This window comes from Ammodytes marinus (assembly GCF_949987685.1).
Source record: "Ammodytes marinus genome assembly, chromosome: 3".
In the NCBI taxonomy this organism is placed as follows: Eukaryota; Metazoa; Chordata; class Actinopteri; order Uranoscopiformes; family Ammodytidae; genus Ammodytes; species Ammodytes marinus.
Window position 1 is genome coordinate 30,339,994 of NC_137232.1, and position 22,205 is coordinate 30,362,198.

General features: G+C 40.9%; 1 protein-coding gene across 1 annotated transcript in view; it reads right to left on the bottom strand.

Annotated features, from left to right (window-relative positions):
- Positions 1–3,096: 3,096 nt before the first annotated feature.
- Positions 3,097–22,205, bottom strand: part of veph1 (ventricular zone expressed PH domain-containing 1) — a gene marked incomplete at both ends in the record, with an annotated part of 64,351 nt that continues 45,242 nt past the window's right edge. Inside the window, 4 exons of the mRNA XM_080024844.1 lie at positions 3,097–3,279; positions 3,621–3,674; positions 6,795–6,931; positions 18,279–18,396. Coding sequence (XP_079880970.1) covers positions 3,097–3,279; positions 3,621–3,674; positions 6,795–6,931; positions 18,279–18,396 — 492 coding nt within the window. The remainder of the gene's footprint in view (positions 3,280–3,620; positions 3,675–6,794; positions 6,932–18,278; positions 18,397–22,205) is intronic.

The window sequence follows — 22,205 nt, forward strand, 5'->3', positions numbered from 1 at the left end:
TTTGTTGGAGTCAAAGTCGATGTGTTTATATACATGTGTGAATGGCCATTAGTAAGTACACTAAATTATCCCACATTGCTAAACCTCACATTCAAGGAATTATGAATAATTTTGAGTTATATTTATCACTAACTCTTTCTCTTGTTTGCTTTTTTAGGAGAAATGCTAGTGGATAGGCGTGGGATAAACTGCCACGTTTAGATTCATTCCGATTTGTTCTATAGATTAAACTAGATGGCCACTAAATGAATAGTCAGGGGGTTCACTAACGTCAGAGCAAATTACATTCTGCTGACCATGAATGTCTGTGCAGTTTCATCTTAATCCAATCTGATACTGTTGAGAGCTGGTGGACTAAACCACACGAGGCTCAAGAAATATTCCTCAAAATGATGTTACATTTTAGAAAAACTAATTGTTTCAGTTATTGACGGAAATCTCCCTAATTTGGGGTGCAAATACAGCTCTGTATGTGGGTCATAGGGGGAAAAAAGAAAAGTAAAAGGAGGGAATCAACATGTTAAGGGGGCATGATGGAAGCAGTGGTAACCTGAACCCGGTGAGAAAGGCAGTGAGTGTAATGACTGCGTGTACCCAGCTAACAGGGATTAAGCTTTGGGACAAACTAAAACCGTAGGAAAGAAAAATGTGCTTGTCTGCCACATCAGTTAAGATAATGACCACCATGGGCATTTTTTTATAATATTCATCGCATTTTAAAATCATGACCAAAAGCATTTGATAGCAAAAAAGCTATTCACCTCAGATGTGGCTCCAGACAAAGATTGAATTCAGACAATCATACAAAGTAATTGATTAGCAACAGCCCGGCCGTGAATGCTAATATGCTGCAGGCAGCTCAGAGCTAAACTGGGTCAAGCAAGGCATGTTTGTCATCTGCATCCCGGTTAGTGAGTGAGTGAATTATATTGCTATATGTACTGTATGTATACTGCCCCAGGCTTCGGTTTTTCAGATGGAAAGTTATAAAGATGTAGAGGCAGAGACTTTCACGGTCCACTGAAATTACAGGAAAAAAAACTGGAGCTCATCCAATCTCACTGTTCAAACAAAAGAGCAAGAACATACACACAAGCTTCTAAACTCTAACCTTGGACAGCACCTGTTTTAGAATGGCCCAAATGCAGATCATATCATGTGTGTGTGACCCTAAGTCTCTCGCTGTCTAAAAACAAAACTGGATCATCGTGCATCAGTATGATTGAACTGGCAGTTTGTTAATCCACAAGGACCTAAAGACTTTACTGTATTGTTATCTTAGAAATCTGTGGTCTAAACTCTGTTATGAAGCCACGGTTGAGCTGCTCCTCGCAAAACATGGAGTGAATTGATGAAGACATTTTCTTGCTGGGGGAAAGACAGAAATAGCTCAGCCCATACAGTGTCAATATTGCAAAAGAACAGGAATCCGACCACTGCACTAACACTTACACTGTCTCTAGGGAAGTTAGGGTAATGTGGTTATTACTTTCAAAATCCAGTTATATAAATCCCTCATATGTGTTTCTTTCCCCCTGCACCAGCACTGTATTAATGCCAGCCGCAAAGAACTACTGTTTTTGTAGCGCACCGTTGGTCCTCTGATCATTTTAGTACTTTCCGGATGTCTGTGTCTTCACCAGGTATTGCTTCATTTCTTGGAAGTTCATGTGCGCATGATTACACTAGTGAAGCTCCCATGGAGGAACTCAGAAGGGGCTTCTTGATTTTGGTGGGAATAGATGATATACGTACACATATTTTCCTGACTTTGCTTCCCATAAGAGAAACGTTAAAACTATAAAGATGTATGAATGTTTGTATGTTCTTCTTTGCTTCAAGTAATTTAAGTACAAAAGCAGAAGCAGAAAGTAGGATTCAAATGTTGTCTTTAAACAAAGTGCTCTTATATGTTGGAGTAAACATATCTGATAGCCTACCTAAATGACTCATCTTGAGTTTTTTCCTACACTGACCTTGGGAGAAATTAAGTGTGGTTAGTGACGAAAATTCAACATAAATCAAAAACACTATACAAATCGATTTCAAACTACCAGATTGAATATTTACATACATGTTCCTTGTGAAACCAATATGTACATTAAAGCAATGGTTAGAAATGATCAACCAAAGGCTAGCCGTTTCCCTCTGTTTGCAGTCTTTATGCTAAGCTAGGCTAACCTTCTAGCTGTAAGCTGTAGCTTTATAACTAGCGTACAGACATAAGAGTGGTGGTTGATCTTCGCATTCCAACACTCTTTGCAACAAAGTAAATGCAAGTATATTTCCCAAAATGTTGAATTATTCCCTCTCTCTCTCTCTCTTTCTCACTCACTCACTAACACACACACACACACACACACACATTATTCCAGTATTGAATGCTGATCCCATCTGCTGTCCATTCGGCTCCTCTCCTTCCTCTTTCTTGCTTTCAAGAGGAGCTGTTCAGTCTCATTATTGCTACAAGTCCTTATGAGGTCTGTGCTTCTGTTAAGTCTTTATTGCTAAAAACCACTCTGGACTCAAATACATCTTGATCATCCTGCATCAGGAAAGTCAGATTCCAACAGACGCTGGTTTTGTTTGGTTGTTGAAGCGTTGGAAGTTGAAAAGCTAACATACTGAGAAATACAGGGAACGTTTTGTGGAGCTTAATCAACTTTGTGTCAATTCAAATGGCGATGGCTAGAATGTACTCATCATTCATTTATATGAAAACATGTACATACTATAGCTTTAAAACATGTAACCGTCTTCATTCTGGCAGGGTGAGCATTGTTATTGCTGGTTGATTTAAAGTTTTAAAAAATTAAATAATACTGCATAACAAGTTTTTCTGAACGTTTTGGAAAGTTTCTCCGTCCTCAACAGAACTGAATAATATGCATCCAGCTGATTCAATTGAAGATAGAAACCTATGCTACTGGCACTGGATGCTGTGTGTTTTTTTGTTGTGTGTAAAGCAACAAAATATTCCTCGGGGATTGCTTCATTGTGTATGGATGGGGGTTGTTGCTTGTGTGTGCACGACGGCATGTATTGCCAATAGTTTCCATATGTGTCCTGGTGAGTTAACAACACAGTGTTGTGCTCTCACAGGTAGGTGGTAGCCTCTCTGTTCTCCCTCTCTCGGGCCTGGGCCACAGCCACGTTGATGCACTGCAGCCACTCCTCGGCGTGCTTCTCATCCTGAGCTTTCAGCACGTACGTCTTGCTGTCTGTGAAGATCTCGAAGGCTCGCGGAAGGCCCCGGTCACGACGCTTCTTGGCTACCGCCTATAGAGCGAAGGGGGAAAAAAGAAAGAAGGGTCAGAAAGAGGAAGAGAAGATTTAAAAAAAGAAAAATCTCCCCAGATGTTTGTCATTTTTTAGATTGATATCATTTTACTGCCATAACGCAAGCCAGCTCATAGTATTTGAAGGGTTTGATCTGCCGTCATTAATTATGTCAGATGAGATTGGAGAGGATTTAAGACATTTTATAAAGTACACTGTAGCATGACATGATGATAAAAAAAGCTTAGAACAAGGAAACAATGTTATCGCTTTAAAAAGAGATATGTTTTACATGAGACACAGAGGGGTGTGTGAGGGGAGACAACAATGTAAGTCCTCACCTTGACACTTTGAACCTTGCTCAGCTCAATAGGGATGTCATCCAGCTCGTCTTTCTGTAGGGAGGACAGACAATAAGACAAGTGAACAGACCAGCCAAACAAGACACCAAGAAAACAATGTTTCCATATCACTTGAAGCTGGAAGTGAATGCTATAATTGAGAAGAAGTGTGTGTTGGTAATTGTGGGGAGTGTGTGCTGTGTGTATTGTACCACAGCCATGTCTTCTTACCAAATAGTTAGTTATATTGTTACAACCACATACAGTCAAGTGCGAAAGTTTGTGAACCCCTTGAACATTTTGGAATTTTATTTATTGTAACCATCATTAATTCATTTTTATCAATACCAGTATTTTTTATATGAAATAACAGATGTTTGTTTATCAATTCAACATTTTTCTTTTCCAGAAATCAATTGTTAAAACAGATAAAACAAATTATTTGACGAATGTTGTATGTGCAAAAGTTTGTGAACCCTGAGCTGCATTGCTTAAATGGAGCAGGTAAACACTGAATAGAATCATTTGTGAGTCAGAATACCATTATTATTTTATGTTTACTTCTCTTCCCCTCTTATTATCTCACAAATCAAATCACAATGTAAAAATCCCAGATATTGTGGATTTTGGAACTTTTGGAATGCACCATAACTGAGTACAGATGTTTAATGACGCAGTGATAAAGTTTCACCAACAAAAATAAAACAGGGCATATTCACTGTAATGGATTACCCAAAGCAAGCCAAGTTGTAGTTGCTTAAACAGTGAAATAAATGGAAGCTAATGGCTGCCTGGAAGGTAGGAAAATTGCATTCAGCAGATTTGCACAGCAAGAGCAATAAACAAATACCATACTGTTGTATTCCAGACCACCTGTACAGAGACCAAGTCATGCCACAACCTGCAGCGGCCTTAGCTATGTTTCAACCCATTCAATTGAATGGGGCCCCGCCCTCTGGGGGGTGAAAAAAAAAGTGGGGGGCCCCACACTAGGTCTTGAAAGGGGCCCCCAGATCGTTAAGGCCGCCCCTGGCCACAACCATGACATTTAGGGGTTGAGGCTGATTCAAGACCAGCACAACACCAATAATGTGAAACATGCAAACTATAGGCACTCCTCAACTTGATCCAAGTTCCTTTAAAAACACCCCAACAAACAAATTAAGATTCCTTTATTCAACTCATTGCCATAAACATATATGTGTGTATGTACTAAGTAATGTCCCACTTTGTCTGGGGCCGAGCCGAGACCCAGACCTACTAATAACCCACACATATCCCATCTACTATATCATACTTGCTGGGAAAGGCACTTGCCACTCACCTACTTGGGTGGGTTAATCATCTCTGAGGAGGGGCAGGTGTGGGACTCCTAATTAGGCTGGATGAGAACCAGGTGTGCTCAGCTCATATCTAGCCCCGGTGTCCTGGATTCTGTCCCTGCGTTCCGAATTGCATACTTTCTACTATATAGTATGTAGAAAAAATATTTATGATGTCCCGATTCTTGTGGCCAGATTTAGGATGGTTAGAAGTACCCGGATTTCGCCATCTTTGCTTTTTATCAGACAGTTAAAAGAGACAGAGATGGAATGGAGCAGAGAGGGGAATGACATGCAGAGAACGCCCCGGGCCGGATTCGTACCTGGGTCTGCTGCGTTGAGGACTGAGCCTCATGGGGGGAGGCTCTAACCACTACTACTTGTGTTTCTGTCCCTTCCAATCGCTCTGTGGTTACCATTCGGGGGTTAACTTTGAGACTTCCCTGTTCCGCAATTGTGTCCCACTCCCATTTAGTTATTAAATTAAAAAGTTTTTAAAGTATTCTCATTTCCTGTCCCTGTCTCTATTTTCTTTTGTAATCCTGAATGAGATCTTGCCAAATCAGAGTGGAGGCCTGTCTGTAGTTTGGCATCACTCTTTGTCTGGTCCCAGTGAAGGAGAAAATACACAATTCACGTGGAGCACACACTGGAGATTAGCAATAAGCTACAATATGGAAAAAAATAACTATCCTTCCTCACGTCATTTTTCATACACTTTATGTCCGAACATTCTCTCGGAAATGAAGGTGACAACTTGAGTACCAGAGTTAGAAGGAAGATACAAAACTAAGCTTTGTGTGGTGTCGGTCAGGGCATGATTCAAACCTTCCTTACCTCAATCGTTCAAGCCGAATGAGACGAAAAACAATTTTTTTCTCCATTGGAGGAAAGGTATTTCACAACCTACCAACCACCTCCGGAACATGCTGGCAAAGATGCACTGAGCTCTGAAAACAAAGACACAAAACCTTTCCAATTTGTGGCTGCTGCAAAAGAGAGGAACCCATTAACATCTGGATAGGAGCACAAAGGCTATTGTTCAGAGTTTAAAAAAAAGAAAAAAAAGCTCAACTCTACTACTAGAATATTCCCATTGATTTCCGGATATTCGTCCATCTAAACACGAACACATAATCTTCTGTTGGCTGTGCACATGATTTTTTAATTATAATTAATTGCTTCACACATGTAGACGATGGCCCCAAAAACATGCTCTTTAAAGTCTAAGACATTTCCAATTGTCTTATGAACAGAATCAAATCTGGATAGAATCAAACTTGACCCTGTTCTGACCTCTGAACTCCACACATTTTTGATCACGCTGCTTTTGCTCCATTAAGCAATCTTCTCCTTTTGCACAATAAGCAGTCTCTGTTTGGTGACGTCAACGTTTGTTCAACCCGCACACAAAGTGGGGAAGTTGGAGGAGAAATTGTGTTGTTGTAACCCAGAGGGAAATCTCCTCACCTTTTGCTCGGATGAGAATTATCCATCTCTCCTTCACTCACACGTGCTGTACGAGGCAGCGCAAGTGAAGGAAGCTACTTGGTGCTTAATGATATCTGCTTTGAGTTAGAATGGCTATAGTGACTCATGTTAGCATCATGCTTTGGCCCTGGTTAGTCCCCCAAGAGACCTTACCAGGGCCAAGGTTTGTCACAGTCAGATTCAGCGGATGATTCCCCAGGGACGGTTAGGCTTATCATAAGATGTGATTTCCACTGTTTCATCAGGATTCAAATGACACGGAACAGGGGACATTTTCAAGAGGAGTTTCTGAGTGAGAGGCCAGCGACGGCTTGAGTGTGAGTAAGTGTGTGTGGAGGCTTGGTTTTCATTGGTTACGTACTGATTTGCCTCTCCGGAAGAGTAGCTGGTTTCCTGCTAGGGTGAAGTAGCGTGTTTTCCAGCGCTTGATGAACTTCCAGCGGACCTGCTTCTCCTTGAGCTTCCCCTCGATCAGAGGCTGGCCCTCCTGGTTCACGCCTGGACGGCCACATTAAACACATGCACACACACACACACACACACACACACACGACAGACAAGAAGGGAGAAAGAAACACAGGAAGAAATGGATTTAAAAAAGACAGAAAAATAATGAAAGGCAGAACATTTATTAGTGTTTTATCCTATAATGCATTCATGAGGTCTGACGTCTGAGCCTTTAATCAGCCATTGAACATCACTGTGTTTGGGTGCCTGAGATATGTATGTGGCCAGATAATCTTGCCCGAAGGGAGAACAATGAGCAAAGATGGCGGTTGTGAAAAAACTAAGGTGGCAGTTATATTTGCCACAGTGAGTGGGGATTCAGATCCAGACCACAAGAAACATTTCATAAGACCCCCAGCATTCTTAGAATGTATAATAACATTTTGGCTCGCAACCTTTTATTTTAATTTTTCAGCAAAAAGCTTTAAAGTCATCTATTAAATCTAGCTTTTTACATAAACAAATAAGCACACACAGACACCAACATGTCTCTATATGAACCCAAAATTAAGCTTCAGAGGGACAACAAAAAACTTCAGTAGAGGTGGACCATCGATTGTTCTTAAAATCAGTTTATTGTGACTTCTTCCTGTCTTATCTGCAAAGAGAAAGCTCTGCTTCTCAAGGAAAAACAATATCTTCGACACTGAACAGAAAGTGTTAAAGCATGCCCCTCTAGGACAGAGCCTGGTTAATTTAAGTTTGAGACCCCCTGGCAAGGAGAAATAAATGGAAAACCATGGCTGCCTGCAAAATAAAATATAATGAACATGGGCTGGCAGTAACAAAACAAATATCTAATTGGTAGCGCATGACTATATATTGTACTGAAGCGCAGAGTAGTGGTGCATTTGCAATTGTGAACCCTGAACCTCTCCTTGGTCACAAAGCACCTGTCCTCTTCATGTCCCCCTTTCCCCAAATAAAGTGAGATGACGTTTAGCAGTTTTACATCTACAAGCTCAGCACAGCCACCATGCTGATCAAAGACCTAACATTAATTTACTGTCAAACCAGCCTGTACAGCAGTCTCATATGTATCTGTCTGTTCTGAATTTCCTTTACTCTTATCTCTTAGTCACAATGTTTTATAACCACAACAACCTTTTGATTTGTATCTGCATGCAAATTTGCAGTACAAACAAACTTCAACTTTTCAACTTCCAGGGAACTTTAATAATGGTGCCTGGAAGTTCTCCCTTGTTCAGTTTAAATAAACAGGCCCATTTTATCTTACCCCAGTGTCTGTGTGTTCAGATAGAGGAGAACTATCCACAAAGTCAAGTCTGGACTGGTCCGATTAGAAACACCCACCACCCACATCAACCTTGACTGAGCTGGATCAAGTACCTATTTGTGTGTGGGTGTATATGTGTGTCTGTTTGGCCAACATGATAAAATGGATCAATCAAAGGGATGCCACACCAGTAAGTGCCTGTTATCTTTGGGTGGCATGGATCCCGCCTGGTGTAGTCATGCTTGGTTTCAGTAAACCAGGACTTCAGATGTCGACCACCAAACAGAGCCAATCTTTTGTACACAAGCGATGAGTAAAGTGGTCAAGAGATTACTGCAATCTGATCAGAGTGTATGTGGAGTTGTGGTGCATGCTGGGAAGATGAGTCACAGAGGTGCCCCAACGCCAACACTTCAAAGGCCATCAGAGCTCTGAACAAGAGGAGAAGGTAAAGCTTCCCTATTTGCTTTTCTGTTCCACATCATTGCAAATGAAATACCCCTCTTACACTGTCTTCAACAAACATATTACATGCATTTATTAATCCAGGATTTGGACAACCTTTTTAATGGCAATAACAAATAAAATGTTACTCTCCTTGGTTGTACTGATGTGCAGGCAGAAAAGTCAAAACCTACACAAATTTGATCTACACAGTTAAATATTACTAGACTTAAGTGACTTGACCCTTTAATTTCAGAAAACAACAGCAGTGGTAAAGCATGTTTTGTATTTGTATGTTTCATTGATGATCCACAGGGAGTCATGTGAGTAAAACATCTGCATGTGTGTGTGTGTGTGTGTGTGTGTGTGTGTGTGTGTTTTAGTGTCGTTTAAAGGGCTGCACCGACTTCCTGTCAGCCTGCTTAGACAGTAGTACTAATAATATATACAGCTGGACACCCTCCCACCACTGCAGGGTGCCAGCATGTCTGCATCACCTAACAAATATTTTCAGTTTTTTCGGGCGCAGACATAAACTTGTCTGCTACATAAATCCTTGTCCCTCGTGCCGTCCCTTTTGCTTTGATGCAGACACCTGGAAAACAGATCCCTGCATTTGTTGTCAGCCTCAGGCAAGAGCTGCAGTTCACCACCCCTCCAATCAGACACACAGACGTCAAACAACCAGACACACACTGGAGCGGAATGTAGCAAAGTACTTTTACTCAAGGGTTACTGTACAAGTACGGTACCAAAGTACAATTATAAAGGTACTTTTAATTTACTTTAAAATTTCCATTTTTTACTCAACTACAGCTCAAATATTTAACTTTTTACTTCACGTATTTAAAAGCTTAAATTACAAGTTACTTGAAAGATTTAGATAAATAATGTATACATAGGCCTTTTTATAATATACAAACACATTATGATGTCTGATTTTCATATAAGATAACTTTAGACTGATATATGCGTATATAAATATATTAAAAACATTTCCACCCTCACCAGTTGCAACATTATTGTGATATGTATAGATTAATTTCAACCACATAATATAACATACGTTATTCTGAAATGAAGTGTTTTAAGTTTCAAGGGTTTCAAGTTTTGATGCTAATAATACTTTAATAATTAAGTACAGTTTAACACAGTATTACTGTATTTCACTGACTAATTGAACAAACAAGCATAATTACACCCTCAGGTCCAAATATGAAAAGACCTTCATGTTTGTATTTGTCAAGATTTGTCTGCCTTTCCCACTGTATGAGCACATTCATGGATGAATGATGAATCCTGAGATAAAGCTATGGGTTTGAACCACACACACACACTTCACAGTAAACTCAATCACGCTTGTTTAATGGCTATTTTAGAAACAAATGTGGTTGGAACTTTCTCTTATATCAAACTGTCTTTTTGGAGAGAGTGCAAATGGCATTTCTATTCAGTCAACCACAAAAAAATAAGAGGTCTTCAATCATTTTAGCACATTTCTCCTGTCCTTGTCCTGTCTACCAAACCTGTCTTCACTTATTATTGGTGGTGATAGTTTCCCGCTTGGGGTTTTCCATCATTTTTGTAAACAGGGGGAGATCTGTCTTGCAGACACGAGCAAATGTGTGTCCACACCCAGATGTGTAGGCACGAGACATTGAGGGGTATACAGCAGGGATGCGAACAGGTGAGGGGTCAAAAAAGTGAGTACATACCAGAGACTCGTTGGGCGTGCACGTCGCCGCGACGCATGTTTATCTTAACGTCTAGTGTGTTCACCGTAAAGACTAGATTGGGGTGTCTATCATTTTCACAAAGGACCAATCTACGACATGAGAATCGAACAAAGGGCCAGACATGTTTACTGACATGCCTTCTTTTTAAAAACAACATGTCTAGGTATATAACCTGCATACATACAGGGCAAGGGCATAGGCTAGATTAAGTTTAAAAATTTGGGGGGAGAAACTATAGGTGTGGGGTATATGGGGGTTCTCTCCCAGAAATTTTTGAGCGTCAAACACTTAATTTCCTCCATTCTGGTGGAATTTTCTCCACTAATCTGTGCTTTTTCTGCATCAATTTATGGTGGAAATGTCTATTTTTTTGTGAAGGAAAAGGCAACATTCAGGTTCCTGTTGAAAACATACCCCCCTTCCAAAAACAAAAACTCCTTGGATTTGCATGAATCACACAAGTGACCCATTTGGCCATCAAAAAAGTGAGTCTCACTTAAAAAGTGAGCTGTTTGCATCCCTGAAACAGAGCATGTCTGAGTGCCAGGCATCCACTCATGGGAATCACAATTCTCTTCTCACATTAGCCTCCGTGGAGGGTTTGTCAAATAGGTGGTGGCACATTGAAGATAAATGCAAGTATAACATCTCAACAATGCCAAAAACACTGAAAGCAAGTGAGAGTGAGTTGAACCTGCGTACCTTATTCTGGAATGTCCACACATACAGTACATGCACACACACGCGCACTCACACACTCTCTCTGGCGGCAGGATGTGAGCGGTGTGTTCATGCAACAACAGCGAGCTCGGCGCCTCCTCCTCCTCCCTCCGATGCTGCATTCAGGGACCTCAGATCTCGCTTTAGCAGGAGACAATACACACCACCCATCAGAGGTGGACGCATCAGGCCACATACATGCTCCTGCCAAATCATTGCCCAGAATAATGTCAACCCCTTTCATTGACAAATCTGGACGCACACCCACCTCTACATCCCCCTGTATCATGCCCCAAGACAAATGCACAGTATGGACAGGCACCACAATGGTGTCTAAACCCATTCCTCTGATTCGTTTGTCTTTAGTCACGTGGTACTGTGACAAACGATACAGGCCTCGAGACAGGCTTCATCTGGACACGCCCCCTTTGCGCGACACAGGCTTCGGGGCTTTCGTGTCGGACCTAACATCACTACTTACCACTGCCTCCACTCTGGGCAATGAGAGACAAGTTACCTTTTTCTCTTTTACTCCTTTACCAGTAAAAACAGGAGAGCAGCTCCTTGCGCGCATGTGTGCGCGTGTGTGTGCGTGTGCGCGTGTGTGTGTGTGAGAGATCACTGCAGTAATCACAGTGAGCCACTCAGGCTCAGTCAGCAAGTTTTCATCATGATGAAGCAATATAATGCATTATGAAGTAAAGCGTTGGCTGGTGGTGTCCAGTAATGTGAACAGCATGCATACATAAAATGATGTGTAGTGTGACGTCTATAAAGTCAAGTCGTTACATTTGAGTCAGTAAGACGAGATGAGTCATAGCCGTCACTTGAACAAAGTAGAAAAGCTTTTCTTTTTCTTTGGCTTTGACTTCATATTGCGGGTGTTGTTTTCATTTTGGCGAGAGACGTGTAGTGTTCACATGTTTCACATTTTCATAAACCATTTGAATTTGTCAACAGTTTCCTTTAAATGGGCCATTTAAATTGGCAAGGACTTTGTGTCCAATATATGATTGCCAGGACACAGGCACTGCAGTGCGATCATTACATTATCATTATGTTAAAACTGTTGCTTTTAATTAAGCAATTCAGTAAATCTTCTGCAAAATACTTTTTTGTATAATGCCAAATTTACTTTTCTTTCCACAACTTTTCCTGTCTGACCTGCAGCTGCATTAAAGGCGAAATTCACCACAAAATAGATTTTAAAATGTTTCTGTATTGTTTTGCATAACGTGTTACAAATCCCCCTCTGCTCTAAGTTATGCAGCTGATTGTTGACAGCAGACTTAGGACGTGTTGCAGATAGTGGTGGTTTAGGCCACTGAGTTCATGTGACTGACTGACACAAAAATGTCAGGCCTCAGGTGGGTCAAAGAGGGGTCACTTATTTAACTCAGAGGGCTACTTGAATTGTGTGGTAGAAGTATATCCATGTTGAGAGAATATATTGCCCCAGGAAACTCTCTCACTCACACACACGCACACACACGCACGCACGCACACACGCACACACGCACGCACGCACGCACGCACACACAAACACTCTGAGCGCAGCGGGACTAGTGTTAAAAGCACTGGCTGCCAAGTGGAATAAAGTGACTCCAAGTCCTTATTACTAAGTCCATTTCTCTGACTTTACAGCTGAAAACACATCACACATACAGTACACAATCTTTGACACTGAATTGCCTTGGAGTGTGTTCATTTCCTGTTTCGATAAAAATGCGTGTGCGTGTTTCCTGGAGACAGGAAAAGTGAGCTGAGTTTGTGTGTTAGCTGCAATCTTAACAGTGTGATACAAAATGCGTTGTTTCTAACAGGTTTAAGCTGGTGATTCTACCTCTTACAGTTAGTGAGTGAGTGTGTGTGTGTGTGTGTGTGTGTGTGTGTGTGTGTGTGTGTGTGTGTGTGTGTGTGTGTGTGTGTGTGTGTGTGTGTGTGTGCGCCTGAACTTTGCAGATACCGATGTCCATGTTGGAGTGACTCTTTTCTGTGTGTTTTAAATGGTTTGTGGTGAGGTTGAAATCACTTACAATGCTGATATTTTTAACCTAATTTGGAGTTCTTACTCATGGTACCAAACTGTTATTGGCAGCGCTGCAAACACTTTCGATTTCAATGACATAAATACACTGAGGGCATGCTGTATGAAAGAGGTTTCTGTGCTGTGATTACTAACAGGATGAAATAAAAGTGTAGGCTACTACTGATTAAAACAATGTTTGTTGACTTCAAATTGGACATGCAAATTGTTATGGTGTTATTTGACCAGGATTTGAAATGCTTTTGAGATTTCTATTTTCACATGAAGTCTTTGTTTGTTAGAAGTTGTTTCAATAGGGGCGCCCTTAGCTCAGTTGGTAGGGTGTCCCCCCCATGGGCCTCGGCCAGCAGCGGACCCGGGTTCGATTCCAGCCCGCGGTCGTCCTCTGCATGTCACTCCCCTCTCTGCCCCATTTCAACTCTGTCTCTACACTATCAATAAAGCATAAAAATGCCAAAAAAAAGTTGTTTCACTCCGAGGTCTGGAAAACTATTTCTAGAAAGAGATTTTGCTGTTGAACTCTCCAAATATTACTTATTATTGAGATGCACACCATTAACTAAATTCTATTCATTTTCATTGTAGTAGTACGAAGGCAGAATTCCCAAAGACAGAACCTGCGTTTGGCTATAAAGTTGGGGTAAATTACAAGAAATTACAACTGTATTTTCTGTAATTTGGCTGAGCTCACCCCTTTGAATCTAATACCAGACAGAGCAGTAGGACAATCCATGGCAACAAGGACTCAACTGCTCTAGTAAACAAATGTATCCATGCACACACTCTTCCAATCAGCCAATCCTGACGGGAAAGTACTAACTACTCCTTCTCTATGTCTTCCTGTAATGTAAAGACACTGGCATGAATCTAAAGGCTAATTATTGGTTCCTTGCAGTCATTCAGCTGGTGATTACACTGGTTTGCTTTTGAGAACAAAGGTTTTGTGTGTGTGTGTGTGTGTGTGTGTGTGTGTGTGTGTGTGTGTGTGTGCGCTTCTGTCTATGTGTGTGTTTGTTTATTTAAACAAAAAGGGGCGAAAAAGAAGAAAATGAACAGCTGTGAACCGAGCTTAATGACAGCTTCAATATAAACAAACGGAATGAATTACACTTAAATGGATGGGGATCATTCATTCAACCCACATAACCATTTCCAAGTGAATTAGACGGTGCAGTGTTATTCCAAGTGCTCACAACTGCAGGGAGTCCTTTAGTACCCGACCAGTCCAGACCAACCGAGATTACATTTTTGAGCTCTTGTAACATATTTCCCTTTTTTAGTCCAAGTCAACTGTTGTAACACTGTTGGTTACAAGGGTGAGATGGGTTTACTGCAATTGAAAACACATAGGTTTTTTTTAACACAAAAAAAACCTATGTGTTACGTAGCACAAAAAAAACCTATTTAGCAGGTAACACACACAAAAAAAAACTGTGTTAGGTTGCACAAAAAAAAACTTGCCACTCACCAAGTTGGGTGGCTTAATCATCTCTGAGGAGGGGCAGGTGTGGGACTCCTAATTAGGCTAGATGAGAACCAGGTGTGTTCAGTCTTTATCTAGCCACAGTGTCTCACAAGCACATCTTTGATTAACTCACAGTTCTTCTTCTTACTTTTATTTGTTGGCACAAGTGTGCCAGGGTGGTTAACTTTTGTGGCCTGTTTTCCCCATTTTGACCTGGATTTCCTACCAGTGACTAGAGCTGTCTTCACGGGCTCCTTGGAAATATTGTACTTACGAGTCACGAGAACATGAACGGAGTAGTGATTACGAGAGGGTAATTTTGATGATACCTGAGTTTGCATGACGTTTCAGACAGCAAAAATGGCTGACGGCAGTATCAAGAATTGACAGTAAAAAGAGATTTTGTGTCTTTACTTATTATTGAGTTAAAAGAATGAAGACAACCTCAAGTCTTTTGTCCATTATTGTTTTATTTTCTCTGACCAGGGGCCGTATTCACAAAATTGTTATCTTAGCGCTAAGAGTACTCCTAAGGAGCACTAAAAGTTCTTAGTAAGGAGTAATTTCTTAAAACCTATTCACAAAGCTGATAAGATCAACTTTTACTAAGGAATGGGAGGGACTCCTAAGCTAAGACTAGAGGGCGGTGTTGACCCTGTTGCTATGGATGATGTCATGTTCATACCTTCTATGCCCACAGTGATTGGCTGAGAGGGAATGAGAGCTAAGAGTGAGTTTATGATAGAAACACTGTGGGAGATATCCATATTGTGTCGCTGTATTAAAGTGAAGAGTTTTTATATACAATTAATGACAAGTGACACTGATTTAACATGAAACCAAGATACTACAGGGTTTCCCACACATTCGTTCACAATTAACCTACAATAGCGCCACATAGGTATATTCATTTAAAATGTTACAATGATTTGAATCGGAAAAAATATCCTCATTGAACAGCTGCACGCCATGCACTCTCACTGTATTTCCCTCAACGGCGGACTATGCTGCAATAGTCAGACAGCGACAAACCAGGAAATTCGCAATTTAGAAACAACTGGCGAAATCGTAAAGTGCATGCGGAAGGAAAAAGGCGAGACACGCAACTATACAGTAGCGGACCTGTGGAATGGAGGAGATGGAAGCGCCACATATGGGCCTACTCTAGTAACAAATTAAACCCAAACGTGACACCAACAGTAACTTTCAGTGCATCGTAAACCCAAAGCAACTGCAGGAAAAGGAACTTAATACATAATTTTTTATATAAATATAATAAATATAAATGTGTCTATACTTTCTAAACATAGCTTTACTAAGATCATTAAACCCTTACAGCTATTAAGGTACCCTTTGTAAAGCTCACTAGCATTAAATCTCTCCAAAATGCCATCAAATGAGTGTCTGTGATTTACTCTTAGTGACTTAGGAGTCCTCTCGAGGACTCCTAGCTTTTCATAGATTTAGGAGCTAGTTTTAGCGCTAAAATGCTTTGTGAATTACACTTATCTTAAAAAGTTATGAGTCCTAAAATTAGGAGTGAAACGCCCCTTATTTTTGAGAGTTACTCCTAAATCAGCACGTTAGGACCTACTCTTAGCCTTAAAATGTTTTGTGAATACGGCCCCAGAGCTCTTAAATGTGTTTCTGTCGTAATTATGAATGCACAAGTGGGAACAATATTTCCAAGGAGCACATACATTATTAGTTGGCTCCACTTATTTTTCTAGAGTTCATTATTTTCCTTTTTCTCGAGTCAACTGCTCAGCAGTGGTGTTTTAGCTTCCCATTTGATTCCAGTAATTGTCCCACTTTAAGTGAGGGTAGAGCGCCTTCCTGTTTAGGCCCTTTATTATTTGGTTTCCCCTGCCCCAATTGTTCTGCTATTTCTGTGGTTAACCCTTCTGGGGTTAACTTTGAGAGTCCCCCGGCCCTCAATTGCATCCTATTCTCCGTAACCATGATGACAAAAATCCCTGTTTTTTTCTGTCTATTGTCATTTGAAGCACTCTCAGTTGTTCTGAAACATGCTGTCCAAATAAGGTTTGTCAAAGCTAGTTCAACGTATCTGCTCCGTCAAATATCCAAGTAAAGTAAAACTGTAGAAAACGTGGCTGCCTGTGGATCTTTATTAGCCCCCAGAGTATTTGACCTGAGGCTGTGATGATCATGCCAGTAGAAATTTACACTGAACACAAGGCTTTCAACAGAAGTAATTGCAGGATCAAAAATACATGCAGAAAAGGCAAATTATATTCATGGAATTAGATCTAATCATACTTTTCATACAATGCCACTCACAGTTTACTATGCCCTCTGACATACAGTGAAAGAGTTTCTCCAACCCGTGCAACGCAAACTCACCTGTTACTGGGGCCATTTAAAATTTAGAATGGTATATATTGGTCCACAATAATAACGAAGATAGCCATACTATACAGACAAATAGTGTAGATCATTCTAACAACATAACATGTTGTAGATATATTAGTTTTGTTAACCATCTTTTGGAGTTTTTTGATGTCATGTTCATGTTCATGTTCATGTTTTATGTGCTTCATAAAATATTATTTTTTATCATTTTTGTAAGATTTTACACAATAGAGTTGCAGAATAGACTGACAGAAAACCCAAAACAAATGTGTATAATCTTAATGTGATTTAAGGATTTAGCCACTTATTCCAAGTCCTGACCTCATCAGGGACTAAAGTGCTCATGGAAAGGGGGTCCAACATAAACTAATCAGAAGTGAGGCATGATGGCAGTGACTGACTGATTACAATGACCCCCTCCATAACGACACTAAAATTAGATGGCAGATGGCAGATGTTAAAAAAGAGTTTGCTATTCGCTCCAATTTCTTTGAAAGTTCTGGGAAAAGATTATTGCATTTTTTTTAACGAATTCGGAGTGAAAACACATCCCTATGGCCTTTCACCATGAGACCCCCAGTGCAACACCACTGTGCCAAAGAAAGCTGGTGAAGTGAGAAATAAGAAAAACATCTTTTGAAATGCCACTTCACTTTGCTCACAGTGGAATGTTGTATGTAATGTTTGGTAATATGTCCCCCACCCTACCTGGTGTCTCTCCTTTTTAAAAATAGAATGTAATGATGTTGCTTGGTGTTGTTCATCCATCACTTTTTTCAACATCCTTTTTTTATGTAGTATTTACTGCCACCATGTTATTGCCAACTTGGTACACGGAACAAAACAATCTCACAGCAAAAACTACCTGACTTTAACAAATATACTGTATGTGTTAGCTGCTCTTGTGAAAAACTGGTTATTCCTCATCTCTGTCTGCTTCTTCTTAATGAAAATTCTCGTAGTAATAATAATAATAATAATAATAATAATAATAATAATAATAATAATAATGGTAACACTTTACAATAAGGTAATACTAATAGAAGGTTTGTGAATGTTCTGGTTTTACCACTGCCAAGAAAACAATCTCTGCTGGCAAGGACCAGTAATAGTGCTGGAGGTGGAAGCGTCCATTTTTTTTTACACAAACTTCTCTTGTTTGTCTTTCCCGGAAACCTGACAGTTTGTTTGTATGAAAACAACTTGGATACGCATTACGCACCCACGCTAAACCATGTCACTCTAATCATGGCTTATGTGTCCTTGCATAGTATAACATATGCCATGCGTCTGCCTGGGTTTGTGTGTGCTTGTACCTGTGGCCTTCTCAGGGTTGTTACACATGAAGCAGAGCCAACCTCCCTCGTCCTCGCTGTAGCCAAACAGGTCAAAGAAACGCACCTCCTCCAGCTGAATCTGGAGACTGTCCATGTCCTGAAGACAGAAGGAAAGAAAAACACAATATGTGATCACTGAAATTACAGTTCAGTACAGTTGTGTTTTCTTTAACCAACATTGCACATGCAGATACACAAATATAAATAAACACTCACTCACTCACACACACACAAACACAGACACACAATAAGTGACCCTCAATCTCAAGAGGTAGGCTACTTAAGAGCTTGACATTCCAGCTACGCGCTGTGCAACTGTGCATGTTGGAAGAATATAAAGTAATGGAAACCAAGACCCCCATTGCAAATCCCTGTAGACCCCCTGCACATGGTCAGAGTTCTACTTCACTTTAAATACACACAAACGCACTTCAATGACAGCTAAACCCAAGAGATAATACATGTTTATCTGGTTTGGGGGTAAAAAGGCACATTTGAGAAGATGATGGATTACTGTCATCAGTCTTTTGTGTGTGTGTGTGTGTGTGTGTGTGTGTGTGTGTGTGTGTGTGTGTGTGTGTGTGTGTGTGTGTGTGTGTGTGTGTGTGTGTGTGCGTGCGTGCGTGCGTGCGTGCGTGCGTGCGTGCGTGCGTGCGTGTGTGTGTGCGTGTGTGCGTGTGCGTGTGTATGCGCGCGCACTGTATTTGAGTAGTTCGACCAAATCATTTTACAGTTCAAATATCCTGACCCAACAGAATACTGCTTAATCATTTCTCTGAACCCTGACCCTGCTGCAGGTCCCTTTCACATTTTCCAGTAATCCATTTAAGAATGAAAGAAGACTTATTTGTCACTACAGCGAAGTTAGTCTCAAAGGAAAACATCCTCAGGGAGCTGGATTTGAAAGAATTGAAATAAAACAAGTACCTGTAATACCGGAGCCACTAGTGTGCTTGACCTCTAGAAACCTGTGCCCCTGTCCTTGACGTTAACGAGCGAGGATATAACGGTGAAAGCTGTCTTCATGCATGTTTTGTACCACTACATTGAACAAATGTGGAGCATATAGCTTGGTCCATACATCAGCGCTTTGTTTGTGTTGATACAACTTAAAAGTAACTGAGGTGAAAAGACTTGGCCTGTGGATACAAATAAACCAGGACCATGTGTGGCTGAGAAAGACAGCCAGTGAGTCTGCTGGTTTACATGAACGTTGTTAATATTGGGACAGGATTCAGGGGGCCGACTTGTCTTCAAGAGACATATGTTGCAACGGTGTGAAATCCTGGTTGTGATTACTGGCCGGTTCAAGACACTGTGTGGGACAGAAATATGGATGAAGAGGTAGACCAAAGGGGCAAGTACAGGAGAGATATTTAGGTACTTGTACTTTACCTGACTATTGCCATGATACATATCTTTTCACTTCTATTCCACTACATTTTAGAGGGAGATATTATAGTATTTATTCATTTGACAACTGTGGATAATAGTTACATTTCATATTAGAAAATGTCGCATAAATGACATATACAATGAACTTATAAAATATTTTCCCTTTTTATATAGATTTAACTACAGCATGGTGATTTCAGTTTACCATTCATTACTATTATGTTGCCGTGTGTCGCTGGACAGAGCTTTCTGAAGTCTAAGGAAATAACTATAATGATATCAGGGTTGTTCACAGTTGCAGTGTAAGATTGAACACATTTTTTGTTAAAGTAGATAAAAGACAAAAGTCAAATTGCACCAGAAAAAACTGCCAGCATTTCCACTTGAAAGACTCACAAACTCCTCCTGACATTTAATCAGTGTATAATTTTGCACTTAACAGTAATCTTTTTCAAACAACTCCTGGCCTACAGACACAATAACAAGAGCACTTTTTGAGATAATCTATTCTCTAAAAAAGCTACGGATGGACAGGAGAGTCAGAAGCCAATGAAAGACAATTAAAGACAGACAGACTGTAAGTGAAAAGTTGAGCAACAGTGTGTGTGAGAGAGGATCGGTAAACACAGAGCTCAAAGCTGCTGAATAACACACTGAGAGATGAATCATAACAAAGGAAAATGAGTCAGACGTGCATGTGTACATTTGCTTCCAAAGTCCATTGCCAGAAAAAACCTCAAACCAGTCTTTTGTGTGCCAGGCTCACCACAACTCACAGGCTATATAAAGCACAGAGTAAATGGTTAGTATGCTTTGAATGAGCGATCAGGGAGGAAGTTGCTTTGTGACAAATTTGCCATCGGGCAACCGGATGGCATGGACAAACACGGACCAAATCATGATTCAATACAGAGATGGTAAAACAATGGCTTATGTGAGTGTGTGGATATAATCTCTCTATCCTCATGTAACCCACTTTATCATTTTGAATACAGCCCCTCTCTCTCTCTCTCTCTCTCTCTCTCTCTCTGCACCCTCTAGCTCTGTTTGTGGATCACTACTTTAATTTGATCAAGATGCAATATTGTGTGGTGGATTTTGAATGGTTAATACCAGAGTTTGCTGAGCAAAGGCCTTTAAATGTTAGAGGTCACTGTGAGAGACGAAAACAACCTTTTAATATATATACATCATCCATTGCTGGGACCTGTGATATGAAACCATATGCCTATTTTAGGAGTACCAGCATGCCAAGGGTTTGATATAAGACTACGCACAGGCGTGGGCTAGCTAGCTTTGGGGGACAGCTCTCCTTGCTCATGCTACCACCAAGTCCTCTGTATTGTCTGATGGAAACTCCTGCAATAAACTTGGAACACTGATTTAAAGAGTCCAGTCTGATGCCTCTGTCTTTGTCTGCCTGGGCAACAATTCGGCTACTACAATAGTTACTGCACATGACTGATGACTGCAGCAGGCAGACTGCAACAGCAGCACTGGAGAGCTGTAGTTTACAGAGTCTCCCAAAAAAGTCCTCTGTTCATACCTAGTTTATAAATACTGTTTTATCGAAATAGGAGGGGGAAAAATGAGGCTGTTGGGCGAGCTAACTTCACAACTACCCCTTTTAGTCTTACTAACTTTGGTCGATTGTACACCTCCAAGTTGACAGTTCACTTTAGGGGTGTCTGAAATCGTTGAGAAATATATAGTTACAGGTAAGGATTTATAAATGCTTAAATCCCTGTTATTTTTTTATCTTCTTTTGGGGAGGGGGGGGGGGGGAACTTTCATATTGTTTTGAGGGGCACCAATTTACCTCTGTTAAATATTGAGGCGGACATATTCCCTGCATACCCGCCTGAAATCTACTGCCTATGCTTTCGGTGGTTGAGAGAGGTAAAGGGGACAAGAAGAGACAGAGGAGACGAGAGAACAGAGAGGCCTTTTCAGAGGTTTCCTGAATAAACAGAGAGAGAGAGAGAGAGAGAGAGAGAGAGAGAGAGAGAGAGAGAGAGAGAGAGAGAGAGAGAGAGAGAGAGAGAGAGAGAGAGAGAGAGAGAGAGAGAGAGAGAGAGAGAGAGAGAGAGAGAGAGAGAGAAGGAGAGAGAGAGAGATGGTGGGGGTGGGAGGCAGGAAGAGGAGTAGACAGGGAAGAGTGGAAGTCAGGATAAAGGTTAGTGGACGAAATGTGGAGAGTGAATTTTGCTCCACCAGTTCTTGCTTTCCTTCTCCCATCCTGCCCACTGTTTCTTTCTCAGTGTCCTACCCGCAAATGTCTTTTTATCTTATCTAGCCCTTTAGCTTTTATTCTATCTCTCCGTAGTCTGTCAGCCCTTCGCCCTTATCCCCTTCCTCCACCAAACGTTCTGTCTCCACCAAAGTTGCGTCAACAAACGCCCTCACTCTTGTCAAAAAACAGACTATAAAAGACTAAGCAATCACTTTGTGGCGTATCTCCCTTCTCAGGCTTCTTCCACCCTCCCTGTCACATCTTGCGTCACGTCTTTT